The sequence below is a fragment of the Galleria mellonella genome, unplaced genomic scaffold (assembly GCF_026898425.1).
Source record: "Galleria mellonella isolate WM207_F2 unplaced genomic scaffold, CSIRO_AGI_GalMel_v1 utg3966, whole genome shotgun sequence".
In the NCBI taxonomy this organism is placed as follows: Eukaryota; Metazoa; Arthropoda; class Insecta; order Lepidoptera; family Pyralidae; genus Galleria; species Galleria mellonella.
This window is the reverse complement of record NW_026442093.1, coordinates 98453-112572: the sequence shown is the minus strand read 5'-3', so window position 1 is coordinate 112572 and position 14120 is coordinate 98453. Positions and strand designations below refer to the sequence as shown.

Genomic DNA, 14120 nt, shown 5'->3' with positions numbered 1-14120 from the left:
GGGCTACCTGATTTGCTTTTTTATTCTCACCTATCATCCTTCACAGGTGCCTCGTTAGCGTATACCGTTAGTGCAGACATAATCATTAATTTACCAATAAGAATTCCATTAAAAATATAGTATAAACTACGATAAATATGCAGGTGTTCAAAAGCAACCTAAAATATTAAGTAACTAGATATGTATCTATTTTTTCTTGTATCTCCACTTGGTAAGGAATTATAAATGAAGATAATATTATAGAGAGGCAGATGGAAAGGTACATAGCATACTTACGACACTAATACCTGTTTCTAAAAAGTTATGAATGATTATAAACTAAGTACATTCTTTGTTTACACTTTATTGTTATTAACTAGACAGATACATATCATATTTTATTTTTATAAGAAACCTTACCTTGAGGCAATTTCCAGATATAAATACTATTTAATTTAAAAAAAAAATCAAATACTAACTTAAATTTACGCGGGAGAACGTTGCGAGATTGCTTTTTTATCACATCACTAAGGGCAGGCTAAGAGATAGCGCACATACAGCTTTGCTTAACTAGAGGTAAAGCCGCTGTAAAAAATTACGTTTTACCGTAATATTTTAAGTGTATTTAATCGTATTATTGTACAGTATTTATCACTAAAGGTCTATAAATACTACAACTCAGTAATTATATCAATATTTACGAAGATGAATGGAAAAAAGTTTCAGTTACACTAAATAAAAGAAAAAAAAAACAAAAGTTGTGTATTCACGAATTTATTTTAGTAAACAATGCATAATTTAATAGTACCTATGCATATAAAACGCTGAGAATACAAGCCTTTATTAAGGCAGTGGTAATATTTTGGCAGAATATCTGTTTACCCGTGACTGACATTTGTGTTTTTATTTCTGCAAGATTATGTTATACATACAGCCAAATAGAAATTAGATAACAAAGACCTTTTATTTCAAAAGATTCACATTCTTACATAGAAATTTACAGCTTATAAACAAAAATACCGCGATATTAGTTCTGTCACTTTTTGCCAGATTTTTTTATACCGCCTTGAGTGAGTGGACCCTTTTGTGAAGCCTTCGCTTTCGCTTCCTGCAAAAAATAAATATATAAAATCAAATAGATTTCCAAATGGCATAATGTGTATTTAAAATGTTGAATACTTTAAAAATATGACATGTATATTCATTGATAAAATATTTAAAATAAAGAATTTATTATTATTATAATATTATGTGTTCAAAGTGGCTTATTGCGAAAAGCAAAGGAAACTATTGATTTGTAAAGAAGCGGGAATTCAGAAACTGGTGTAGATTATATACAACTTCAATAAAACAATTATCTAGAAGAGGTGTGGGCTCAAATTTTGCTCGTTTCGAAACTTTTCAATCGATCAATTACTGGACTAATATTTTTTGGATATTAATCTATTAATATTAATTCCGATTTTGTCTTCGGATGGATATCAGAAGCTTATTAAAAATTGATTTAAACATTTTTACATAAATAAATAAATAATTTTGCATTTAATTTAGTATTTCTACACGTTTAAAGAGGTAATATTTGATTGTTTATTTGTAACAGATAAACTTAAAAAGTACTCAATCTATTTTAAAAATTATTTAACCCATAAAAAAGCTATATTATCAGCGATTAATACAGGCCATATTGTCTATTTACTCGTATGAATCACTAGTATTTTAATTATATTAAAAAAAAAACAAATAGGTATATTTTTTTCTAATAAATCTTATTTGGACTGGGTAGGCAAATGCGGCGAACCTGCAAAGCTTTTTGCTGTTCCTTTAATTTTTGTTTTAGCGCAATATCGTCGTCGTCGAGTTCTCTCACTTCCTTTTTTGGTGCCTTCAGTGGTTTTTTCTTGCCTCCTTCACGGCCAGACATCTGGAACAAAAAAAAAACATCAGACTTCTGCATATCCTTTGAATATATCTTTTTTTTTTTTTAAGAATGACAAAGGAAATAAATTGTTTTAACATAAAATTATACAGATTGTTAAGGAATACCCTTCATTTTATTTAATTAATTAGTTTTATTTATTTATGAATAAATAAATATTTTGAACATTTTAAGATTGTGTCCTACTTCACAAAAAAAAAAAACAACAATTGTGCCATAACTAGTTATTTTGATTTAAAAACTAAACTACAGAATCAATTAAAAAAAATCTCTTGATCCAATATATAAATACATCCTTTCAGATAAAAAGAATTTTTCAAATCGGTTTATAATTGACAGAGTATATATATATAATTTTTAATTATCAATAAATTACTTAACTGGGTTCTTAGATAAATAGATACTATCAAATTATAAAAAAAAAAAAATTAAAAAATTGACAAAAAGTAAACATTAAATTTACCTTATGACTATCAGGCATAGGCATTGTATTTAAAACGTAAATTTCTTTTTTTTTCTATTAAAAAATAAATATAAAATATACTAGTTGATATCTGGCTGCAAATATGTTAAAAAATAAACAGATGTCTAGTTCAAAGAAACAAAGTATTACTTGCACTGTTTAAGCTAAACTGAATAATTTGAAAATGGAAGTAATTCATTTAAAAACGTAACTGATTGACAAATTAGTGAGTTTGAAGGTAAATAAACACATCACATGCATGTACCAAGGTCATATTGCACAATATACTGTATTCTTACTAATACATTAGGAAATTGTCTTATGTTTGGATCAATTATCCATTTGTATACACTTTTTTTTATGCAACTCAAAATGGCAAACAATTTATACGGAACTTTTGTCCGTATATACAAAAAGGAAGATTTTAAAGTGTGATTAAATCGATTAATAGTAGATTCTCGATTAATATAATCTGTAATCTCTTTCTTTTTTTTTTTCATAGTGATACAACTTAAGGTAAACAAACAAACAAGCTGACGGCCCACCTGATGGAAAGTGAGCAACCGACATCGCCTATAGACATGAGCAGTACCATGGACATAATAGAGTATACTGTTTGCACCCATGATATCTCCCATGTGTAGCCATTCCTGAGGACTCAGGTGTTATTCCTCTGTACCTTGTAAATTCATTGCCATATCTCACCTTTCAAACTGAAACAGCTATGACTTGAACTGCATTATGGAATACTATTACTATTATCCTTCATACATTGCCTGAGGACTATGTTTTGTCTCTGTACCCTGTAATTTCACTGCCATATACATATTTGTCACAGCTGTTTTTCATTATGGTAAGCAAAAACAATGGAATGCCAAATGCTTTGATTCAACTGCCATATCTTGCCTTTTAAATTGTAACACAGTCATGCAAGCATAGCTGCTTCACAAAAGGAATACAAGTGGGTCACAGGTACCCACATAGATAAATTTTATAAAGTTTCCATCTGACATATAAGGTATAATTATATTATTCATCAGTGGAAATACATGAAAGGCTATTTGTTGTCTTGGAGGTACCTATAGGCGGCATTTACTACTTACTCTAAAGTACGGATGTTTATTGTTCTTTTGCCACTCCCAGTTGTATAATAAAAAAAAAAAAAATTGTAATGCAAGTCTTGATTTATTGCATGTTACAATAAATATATAATAGATTGCAACAAAATGATTTCGCACTCGGCTTTAAACGGTAAATAATACTTTATGTATACCGCTCTGAACAAGTGCTTGATGAACCATGCATTATTAGGTTATGTACAATTAATATACATAAATAATAGCCGTGTGACAATAAAGTAAATAGATGTGACTAAAATATTGTATATATTAATTTATACTCACGTTTAAATAAATCTAAATAAATAGTTAGGAATGAAATGTAGAATTTTAGTTTAGCACACAATAAAAGAAGTCGTCAATTATGATGACGGCAATCTGTGATGGGAATTGTCATAATTTGACATCAACAGTTTGATGTTGTTGTTTAAAAATTCCTCTAAAAATGGGCAGGCAAAGAACATGGCCCATACAGCCTAATCATAAGTCAACAACAATTTGGATAATAAGTAATATTGACATTATATTTATCAATAGTTGCCATTGCGAAATAAAAATATAACAGACTTCAAAATATTTCATAGTCTAGTTAAAAATAAAATTGTTTTTGTTCATTCACAAAATTTATGTAAGATAAAATACAATTAACTTTAAGGGAAAAAAATAAAGCAGAGACAATATTTAAAAGTAGTTTGCTTTATTTTCGGTATACAGTTTTATTGAAGTTACTGAGATTTTTCATGTATTCTTATTAGATTATTCCTTATTTATTTTAGGGTCTCTCACATCTCCTTTGACATTCTTCCAGCGTTACAAAGTTATTGTCATTTTGACCACAACCCCCGTAAATGAACCGTTCACATTTTTTAGTGGCAACTTGGTAGCCATATCTGAAATAACAAAAATATTTTACCAAATAAATAAATCTCTAATAATAATAAATAATAATATTAATAAATAAATAAATAATTAAGTATCTTATTTCAATAAAAATATCTTTTCCTACATTCATTTCATGCCTGTTACCTCATTTTGATTCTTTGACCTATAACTTCTTAGCTTCATTTATTTCTCATAATATGAAACTACATATATTTATCACAAAATACTAAAATATTTACCAACCACCATGCCATAATGGGTAATATTAAAAATAAAAATAAAAAAGTTTAAGGCTAGACACAGATTAAGAATAACAGCACTAGAAAAATATATTTTTATTTTTTACAGAACAACTAAAAAAAGCAGTGTTATAATGAAAGGATTGTTAGCAATGGAGACTGAGGATTCCATTGCTAGCACTATACCCGACCAGGTCAACCTTCACGTGGTCCCCTCTGGAAACTATTATGGTTAATTTCTGATAAATTCATCATGATGGCCTATGTTTCATTTTCACCCTTTACTGGTGATAGATGAAAATAAAACATAGACATACACAACGCTTCCGTTCCTTGTGGCGGTTTATAATTGGGGGGTTTTTACCAGTAGTTACCACGTTTTTTTTTTTGATGTGTGAAAATGGAATGGTAACCCCGCCTGCGCTAACGGGATACGCTGGCGGAGCACCAGTGAAGGGTGATAGATGAGAATGAAAACAGGCCAGTTAGCCCGTCATGATGAATTCATCACGAATTAACCATGATAGTTTCCAGAGAGAATCGCGAGGTGGTCGACCTCTGGTCGAGCAATGGGATTCTCAGTCTCCATTACTAACAATCCCTTTCCCCCCAGTAGTTACCACGTTTAGCAGGTGGATTGGCAATAGTAGCTTGGTTTTTGAGAGGGTGATGTTTTAAGAGGGACGTTGTTGCTCATTCCTCGATGATTAAGTTCTCTTAGTCGCCTCCTACAACACCTACAAGAAAGGAAGGGGTGGCCCTTTCTATGCCGGGAATACACGGCACATATAATGCCCTAGTATTATTGGGAGGTCTGTGGCTAGTACATGGGCCGGTGCTGGCAGGAAGCCGATCTTTGCTTCTTTGCCGTTAGATATGTTAAGGCGGAAAGCAATCTAAATAATAAAGTAAGTAAAATAACTCTAAATTGTATACATACATATTGAATGTGTTTTGCTTTAGATAAAGTATTTCAGTGTTGCTTACTAAAATGTGCCATCACCTTATGTTAGCAGGTGGAAGGGGGGAGAGGGGGAGGAATTATTAGTAAATCGAACCAGTCCCGTTGCTACTAATATAGCTTGTCAGGTCGATCCCCACGTGGTTTTCCCTGGAAACCATCATGTCGAATTCTATCATAATACTGACCTACCTTTTCATCCCCACTTATCATCCCTTACTGGTGCCCCGCGCGGGTATACTGGTTAGCGCAGGCTGGGTTACCATGCCATTGTCATCCATTATGTCAGTAATCAAGCTGTTTGTTTCTCACATAGATTGAGGATAATACTTCCTGTTTCTCATCTTAGTGACATAAACAAATACTAACCTCGGCATATAAGCAAGGCAACGTCCTGATTCCAACTTCTGTAAACATATATCTTCTGAAGCTGTAAATAAAACTTTATTTAAACTGTGGATTTTATATAATATTACCAGAGGGAGACTGTAAAAAAGTGGATTGCTTGGGTACCTCTGTCCCATTCGTGTTTCAACCGTGAAGTCGTTGTGTCTGGATGGCTGTGTTTCGGTTTGAAGGGTGAGATATGGCGTGAATTTACTGGATACAGAGGAATAACACCTGAGTCCTCAGGAATGGTAACGCATGAGAGGTATCGTGGACGAAACAGTATACTCTGTTACGTCCATGGTACTGCTCATGTCTATAGGCGACGGTTACCACTTTCCATCAGGTGGGCCGTCAGCTTGTTTGCCATTTTAAGTTGTATAAAAAAAAAGTTTTTAAATTCATAAATCGAATGGCTGTAATTCGACACGAAGGATCATATAATATAAAATTAATTTTGTTTTTTACACAGTTAATAAATGGTAAAAAAAAAATAAAAAAAAATAACTATTCCAAAGTTCTTTAGAAAAGAGTGGTCAAATATTCTATGATAAAATAGTAAAAATAAATTTAAATTTATCTAGTTAAAATACCATAGTAAAAAAAAAGTCCCAGATGTGTATAAACAAAAAAAAAAAACACCTTACCAGAGACTAAGAGAACAGACACGATTAGCGGTAAAAAGAGATACAGTTTTCCCATTTTGCTTACACACGACGGTTCTTTACAAAATCACTGCATCAAATGGCAACGAATTATCAACAATATGCAACTAACATTGAGGAAAATGTAATTAAAATATTACATAATAGGTATAATGAATGTTTATCAAGACGTGTGAGTAATTAATGTGCCATTGTTCTCAAAAGCACGTTGGACTATAAAAAAAATTATGTAGGTACATATTATTTTAATGTAAATATATAAAAATTTAAAGTCACGATGTATGCACACTAATATTTTAAACTATTCAACCGATCTTAATGATATATTAAAAATTATAAAAAAGAGTAAAAATAATAAAAAAAAAATGATGTAAAATCGATCGTATCGGTAAAATCGATCCGTGGGTGTCGTAAGGGACAACCTTAAATTATATAGATAGATCGAGTCTCAAAAAACGGGTCAGCTCGTTTTTTGAGACTTGATCTATCTATCTATCTATCTATCTATATCTTTTTTTTCTTTTTTTTTTTTTTTTTTTAATTTTCTGTGGATCATAGGTTAAATTAAGGTATTACATGAGTTAAATAGTATCTCCATGTCCTGCTATATAAGCGTACAATATATGGAACAGTTAACAGTATACAAAACATAACATTTAAAATTATACAGTGAAACAAAATACATTTATATGAGACATTATTTTTTACAAATGATGACTATTTATCTTTATCATTGATATATTCGTCCATATAATAACATTTATTTATTAATATATCATGAAGGTTTTAAAAAATTTACCTCAGTCAATCCTCGTATATGTTTTGGTAAGTTATTATAAATTATTACAGCTTTACAAAATATGCTGTCCTTCATCAATTTTGTTTTAGATGGTACTACACATAATTGGTCAATATGCCGAGCTCTAGTGCGAAATTTAAATTTATCAATATTTGTTTTTACAAAATTAGCACACTCATATATATACAAACAAGGCACTGTCAATAATTTTAATTGTTTAAAATGTGGCACGCATGTGTCCAAATTACAAATGGCCCGTATGCAACGTTTTAAAAATAAAAATAAATTAAAGTTTCCCCAAAACAGTATGCCATACAATAAGAATAATGTGCATGATATGACGATAAAATATTTCCATATTAACAATTTTACGTAGTTTATACAAAGCATATGCATATTGAAATTTTTTACATGTATGCTCAATATGAGTTTTCCAATTAATTTTATTGTCAATGTATAGTCCCAAAACTTTGTTGTAGTCGTTTCGTCAATAGTTTTTCCATTGTAACTAATGTCAAATTTAATTTCATTATCATGTAGTCGCTGTTTAAAATACATTAATTTGGTTTTTTCGATATTTATTTTCAATTTATTAGAATCAAGCCATTTATTTATTAATGTCATTTAATCTTAATCTTTAAATTAGCAATGTCATTGTCTGAAATTAAAATAGTGCTATCATCTGCAAATAAAACATATCCCGTCTAGTAGTTAAGGGCATGTCATTTATATATATAATGAATAAAAGTGGTTTAAAACGCTTACCTTGTGGTACACCTTTAATTACCGTTCTAGAATTTGATATATATGTTTCTTCTGTTTTTGTACTAATATGTATTTTATTTATGTAAGTCATTTGTGAGTACCTGATAAATATGACTAGATTAGAATTAAAGCAATTCCTCTTATTCCATAATTATATAGTTTTGAAAGTAATATATTATGGTCAACATTATCAAAAGCCTTAGTCATATCTAAATATATTGCAACACTTGATAATCTACGATCCATACCCGATATTACTTCATTAAGAAATTCATAAAGAGCTATATTAATGGATTTATTCTTTCTGAAAGCATGTTGTTCAGGAGCAAATAATTTATTTTGTTCAAAGAATTTATATAATATATTATAAATTATTTTTTCTAATATTTTTGAAAATATAGGTACGAGAGCTATTGGTCTATAGTTATGCATAATCGTTCTATCATCCTTCTTAAATAATGAATTATAGTAATTTTCAACTTGTCAGGAAATATGCCAAACTCTAAACACAAATTAAAAATATGGCACAGTACCGGAGATATGATGTGAGACACATCTTTAATTACACTAGTAACTATGTCATCATATCCAGCACTGTTATATTTTTTAATGCTTTTATAATATAATCTATATCCTGTGGAATTATTGGAGTCATAAATAACGAATTAGGATTATTGTATTTTATGTTAAAGGGGGTATCACATTTTATATTTGTAGATTTTGTGTCGCCGATAAAAAAGTTATTCAATACATTTGCCACATCTATAGGATTAGTAACATCTTACCATTAATATTCAAATTTGTTATATACTCTTTTGGATAGTTTGTTTTAGTTTTATTTATGAAATTCCACATGGCTTTAGACTTATTGACAGAGGATTGTATATAATAATTATTCTGAGATTTTTGAGTCAAATCTATAATACGTTTCAATCTTTTAGCATAAGTAAAAGGCCTGTTTATTATTGTTTGTAGGACGTTTCCTGTAAGCCCATAGAAGTTGTTTTACGTTTACTACAGGTTTTAATACCTCGTGTTATCCATTTAGGTCTATGCATACGTTACATTTAATTTTTATGATCGGGAAACATAGATCATATATCAATTTAAAAGTTTCATAAAAGATATTAAATGCCTGATTAGGTTCCTGAGATTTAAAAACATCAGCAAATTTAAGTTGACCAATTGAATCAATAAACTTTTGTCTATTTTCTATAGAGTAATCTCGACGTTTTATATACCAAAATTTAATACTACAAGTTTTTTTGATAGGACATGTAAGTATTTGGGCGGTTGATCTCCAAGTCGTGAACTAGTCCTGTTGCATTTCCAATATTATGTATCATGTTATCTATGCAGGTTCCACTATAATTCTAGTTGGTTGCTCAAATTCAAATTTAAGATTATACCGTAAGAATAAATTATAAAATTCTCTCGATATTTCGTTTGCTTTAGAATGTCTATATTAAAATCTCCACATATTACAATTTTTTTATTTTTTTCAGGTAACACGCTGAGTAATTGATTTAGTTTACAAAAAAAATCTTCTAATATTTCATTGTTATTATTGGGACTTCTATATATACATTCTATAATTAAATTTTGGTCAAAAAGATCAATAGCAGAACATTCTATTAAATTAGGAATTGATAAATTAGTAATATTATCAATATTTTTATATATAAAATTATTTTTTACTAATATGCACGAACCCCCATGTCTATTTTTTCTAAAGAAACTAGATGCCATTTTATAGTTGGGTATGTGTAATTGAGTTTCATCACCTTTAATCATATTATGTTCATGGTACACAATACGTCAATCTGTTTATTATGCTTGTTCATTTCATCTACACATATTGACAATAAATCCGATTTATTTGCAAGTCCATTTATATTTTGATGAAGTTATTATATAGTTATGATGAAAAAAAAAGTTATTAAAAAAATATTTATATTATCGTTTGAATGTGCTGTAATTCAATATTTTCAGTTACATCATTATTACTATTAAAAATAATGTCCTTTTTTTTTTTTAAACAGTTAATCAATGTGTAAAAAAAAATTTTTTTTAAACTATTACTTTGTTTAACTTTACTATATTGTTTTATTTTATGTAAATAATCTATTCTTAACAGATCTCTATGACATATATAATACTGAAAAAGATGAATTTAAGTTTATTCCAATTATAATTGATGTCTAAAAGTCCCACATGATTATGTTTAAAAATAAATTTTATTTCATAGACTTAGAGAACATTCAGGTTTCGGTTAAATGGAATTTTGTTTTCCTATTATATTAGTGTTAGAGAGATCCGACAACCATCTTTACATGCAAATTATATTGTAGTCATATGGATCATTATCATTAATCAACAATAACAATACAATAAAATCATTCTTGTTTAAAGATTTCAATTCATTGTTACATTTAAAATATTCATTATACTTTGCACCAGGTTTCCATGTACATGAAACTGTTTATCAACTCCAACAAGTTTTTGTAGATTTTTTTGCATATTAATTGTTGGTCTGCCAAAATTGATTTTCTTTTTAAGTATTCTTTTCTATTGCTCGGACTTCTGAAAAAAAATTATTGGTATTGTTTTAGATGATTGTTCACATGTATTTATAGTTTTTCTACCTTCAGGATTCAAGAAGGCTGTTGCTATGAAAATGCATATAAAAATTTATTACATGTGTATACTGGTGTGACTGTATCTGTATTATTTGAATTTCTCTTTTTTTTTCATCGACGTCGGTGTATTACTTAATGATATATTTAAAAAGTTTTATAAACATTAATAACCTTAATTACATCTCTCTAGTTCATGTCTTAAAGTTGTATTTTCAAAATTCAAATTTTCTATCTCTTGATTTGCCGTTTGTACTTCCATCTGAAATTATTATAATAGTTCTTTTGTGCTATGACTGTCATCCAAAAAATTAGGTTAACATCGTTTCTAATAGTGTTGAGTTACTATGTATTGTCAAATCGTTCAAATTGTTCTTTGTGGTCTTCTAAATGTTATATGCCCTTCAAACTCTGTATCCATTTTTTATAATTTTATGAGAGAAAAGAAAATGAGAATCTGGATATATATTATGATTCCGTATGTTTTATCTTTATATTAAATTGTTTTTCCATACAATATATAAAAAAATAATAAAAATTGAAAATGGTGATAAAATAATTAAAATAAATTTAATTTATCAGAAAATAGTAAAAAAGAAACAGAAAAAAAAAATCACGATGTTTCGGGATTCGATCCACGTTATGCTAAGTTGTCACTTAAAAAGTGGAAAATTAGAATGGGGCTTTTTTTTTTTTTTTTTTTTTTTTTTTTTTTTTTTCCATTGCTAACAATCCCTTTCCCCCCAAATATTCCTTATTACGTCGACTTCCCCGTGGTCCCTCCAAACCATAGTGCTGAATTCCGGGTGTATTCATCACGATAGGCTAACTGACCTGTCTTTTTATTCTTAACTATCATCCCTCACTGGTACTTCGTCAGCGAATACCGTTAGCGAACGCGGGTTACCATTCCATTATCATTAATTTAAAAAAAAGCAGCGTCCCTCTTCTGTTTGAGAATAACAGCGCCTGCATTTCCTTTTAAAGACGTAGGTTTATAACTGTTGGTATTATGCAGTTTTTTATGCATTTATATTATTACTAAGCATAAGGATATGTGAACGATTTTCCTGTATTACTTACTCAAAACTACAAATATCTGTGTATAGTTGTGAAATGTTAATTTACCTATTTCAATTTAAATTAGTCTTAGGAGAGATTTTGCATCACTCTGCTTGTTCTACCGCTTGTACCACGGATTGTGCTCAGAGGAAAAGTTTAATGTGATGCCCACAACCACTTTCTATCATCGTACGGCTCGCCATCGACAGGGAGTTCACTTTCATACCTTACAGCCTAAATGGTCGCGTACGACGCGGTTTCAGAGATATTTTCTCTTTTTAAATCTTGGCTCCCTGCCAAGATTTTACCAAGATACTACAGCACGGAGTTCTTCAAAAGGGGACTAAAGAGGTTTCTTCAGGGTCGGCAACGTGCGCGTAATACCCTTGGTATTGCAGGCGTTCATAGGCTACGATAACTGCCTACTATCAGGTAGGTCGTATGCTTGTTTGCTACCTCTGTGGTATAAAAAAATATTGTTAAATTGCAGCAACTTACTAATATAATAAAATTGTAACAAGACGACGTCTGTACATGGGAGTTATTTAAGAAAATTTGACATGAAGGGTCTTAATAAGGTCAATAGAAACAAAAATAATATTTTTTAAAAACTTTATTTATCAACTAAACTGTATGTTTGTTTTAGTATTACGCAAAAACTACGGCACCAATTTGGATGCAGTTTTTACAGTTGCGTGCCTGAACGTTTAATTTAATATTAGTTATAAGTTTTATTTTAATACACCATTTAGAAATTATTTCATTGGTTTTTCTATTTTCGAAATCCACTCATACCAACGAAGTGGTAAAAATAATTAAAAAAATTTGAATTTATTATTATAAATTTTTCAAGGTTACAAACTCTAAAAAAAAGAGAAATCTTAATGTTTACATCTACATATGAAAGAACAAGGATAAAATATATATGACGGATAAGGAAAGACCAAGGATAAACAGTCGTATAGAAGTATCAATGACATATCAGAAGTGGCCAACAAGTCCATATTTTCAACTGCTCATTTAGATGTTTCATATAAAATTTATTAATTTATAATTTAGTAAGATTTTCGAAAAATTAATTCTTCTACAAATGTTAGACCATTTCAATTTACGTGACTTACTCCACAAGCAACAATATGGATTTACAAAAGGACGATGCACTGTTGATGCCGGCATTAATTTAATGCAATGCATTTTCAGTGCATGGGAGAATTCACAAGATGTAATTGGTGTATTTTGTGATCTTTCTAAGGCATTCGATTGCGTCGATCATAAAACTCTATTAATGAAGCTTGAACATTATGGAGTTAGAAATAAGTCTTTAGATCTCTTAAAATCTTACTTAAATTCAAGAATTCAAATAGTAGAAGTAAACGGTGTCAATTCTAGTGGATCTTATATTGAAATGGGTGTGCCTCAGGGATCTATTTTGGGTCCTTTTCTTTTTCTTGTATACATGAATGACTTACCGTATCATGTTCAAGATTTGTCTGATATTGTATTATTTGCTGATGATACTTCACTAATGTTTAAAGTGAATAGAAATACACATAACCTTGACCATGTAAATGTTGCTTTGTCGAAGGTTTTGATATGGTTTACGTCAAATAATCTAGTACTTAATTAAAAAAAAAACTAAATGTATCAGATTTTCCATATCCAATACTAAGCAAGTGAATACCGCTGTTAGATTAGACCACCAGGATTTAGACTTTGTAGATAAAACCACTTTTCTTGGCATAGTAGTTGATTATAAGTTGCAATGGGGCTCCCATATATTTGAATTGGCCAGCAGGCTGAGTTCAGCTGCTTATGCTGTTAGAAAAATCCGACAATTAACTGATACAATAACAGCTAAGCTTGTATATTTTAGTTACTTTCACAGTATCATGTCATATGGCATTATATTATGGGGGAGGGCTGCTGACATCGATACAATCTTTGTACTGCAAAAAAGAGCAGTTCGGTCAATATTTAATTTGCTTTCTCGGGAATCTCTTAGAGAATATTTTAAGCAAACAGGTATACTTACTGTTCCCTCGCAATATATATACGAAAACATTATGTATGTACGTAAAAATATAAATCTTTTTAAAAATAACAGTTACATACATAATTTCAATACAAGAAATAAAAACAAATTGAATGTTCCTTGTTATCGCCTTAGAAAAGTCAGTACATCTTTCATGGGGAACTGTATACGTTTTTATAATAAACTTCCAGATGAC

The 14120-nt window shown here is 29.7% G+C and overlaps 2 protein-coding genes across 2 annotated transcripts; both read right to left on the bottom strand.

Moving 5' to 3' along the window:
* Positions 1-737: 737 nt before the first annotated feature.
* On the bottom strand, positions 738-3933 carry LOC113515277 (translation machinery-associated protein 7 homolog). Its single transcript, XM_026899437.3, has 3 exons — positions 3782-3933; positions 1778-1900; positions 738-1087 (listed from the first exon to the last, which is right to left on the bottom strand). The coding sequence occupies exons 2-3, from the start codon at positions 1898-1900 to the stop codon at positions 1016-1018; spliced, it is 195 nt and encodes a 64-aa protein (XP_026755238.2). The 5' UTR covers positions 3782-3933; the 3' UTR covers positions 738-1015.
* Positions 3934-4176: 243 nt separating this feature from the next.
* LOC128201324 (kunitz-like toxin PcKuz3) lies at positions 4177-6768 on the bottom strand. Its single transcript, XM_052897979.1, has 3 exons — positions 6613-6768; positions 5948-6008; positions 4177-4386 (listed from the first exon to the last, which is right to left on the bottom strand). The coding sequence occupies exons 1-3, from the start codon at positions 6665-6667 to the stop codon at positions 4269-4271; spliced, it is 234 nt and encodes a 77-aa protein (XP_052753939.1). The 5' UTR covers positions 6668-6768; the 3' UTR covers positions 4177-4268.
* Positions 6769-14120: the final 7352 nt, after the last annotated feature.

Bases quoted from the DNA above. Each gene is read 5' to 3' on its own strand.
- LOC113515277 (XM_026899437.3), bottom strand. From the start codon at position 1,900: ATGTCTGGCCGTGAAGGAGGCAAGAAAAAACCACTGAAGGCACCAAAA. The intron at 1,088-1,777 runs GTTCGCCGCATT...TATTTTTTGCAG, and splicing joins AACAGCAAAAAGCTTTGCAG to GAAGCGAAAGCGAAGGCTTC.
- LOC128201324 (XM_052897979.1), bottom strand. From the start codon at position 6,667: ATGGGAAAACTGTATCTCTTTTTACCGCTAATCGTGTCTGTTCTCTTA. The intron at 6,009-6,612 runs GTAAGGTGTTTT...TTTTATTTACAG, and splicing joins GTCTGTTCTCTTAGTCTCTG to CTTCAGAAGATATATGTTTA. The intron at 4,387-5,947 runs GTTAGTATTTGT...TTGTTATTTCAG, and splicing joins TGCCTTGCTTATATGCCGAG to ATATGGCTACCAAGTTGCCA.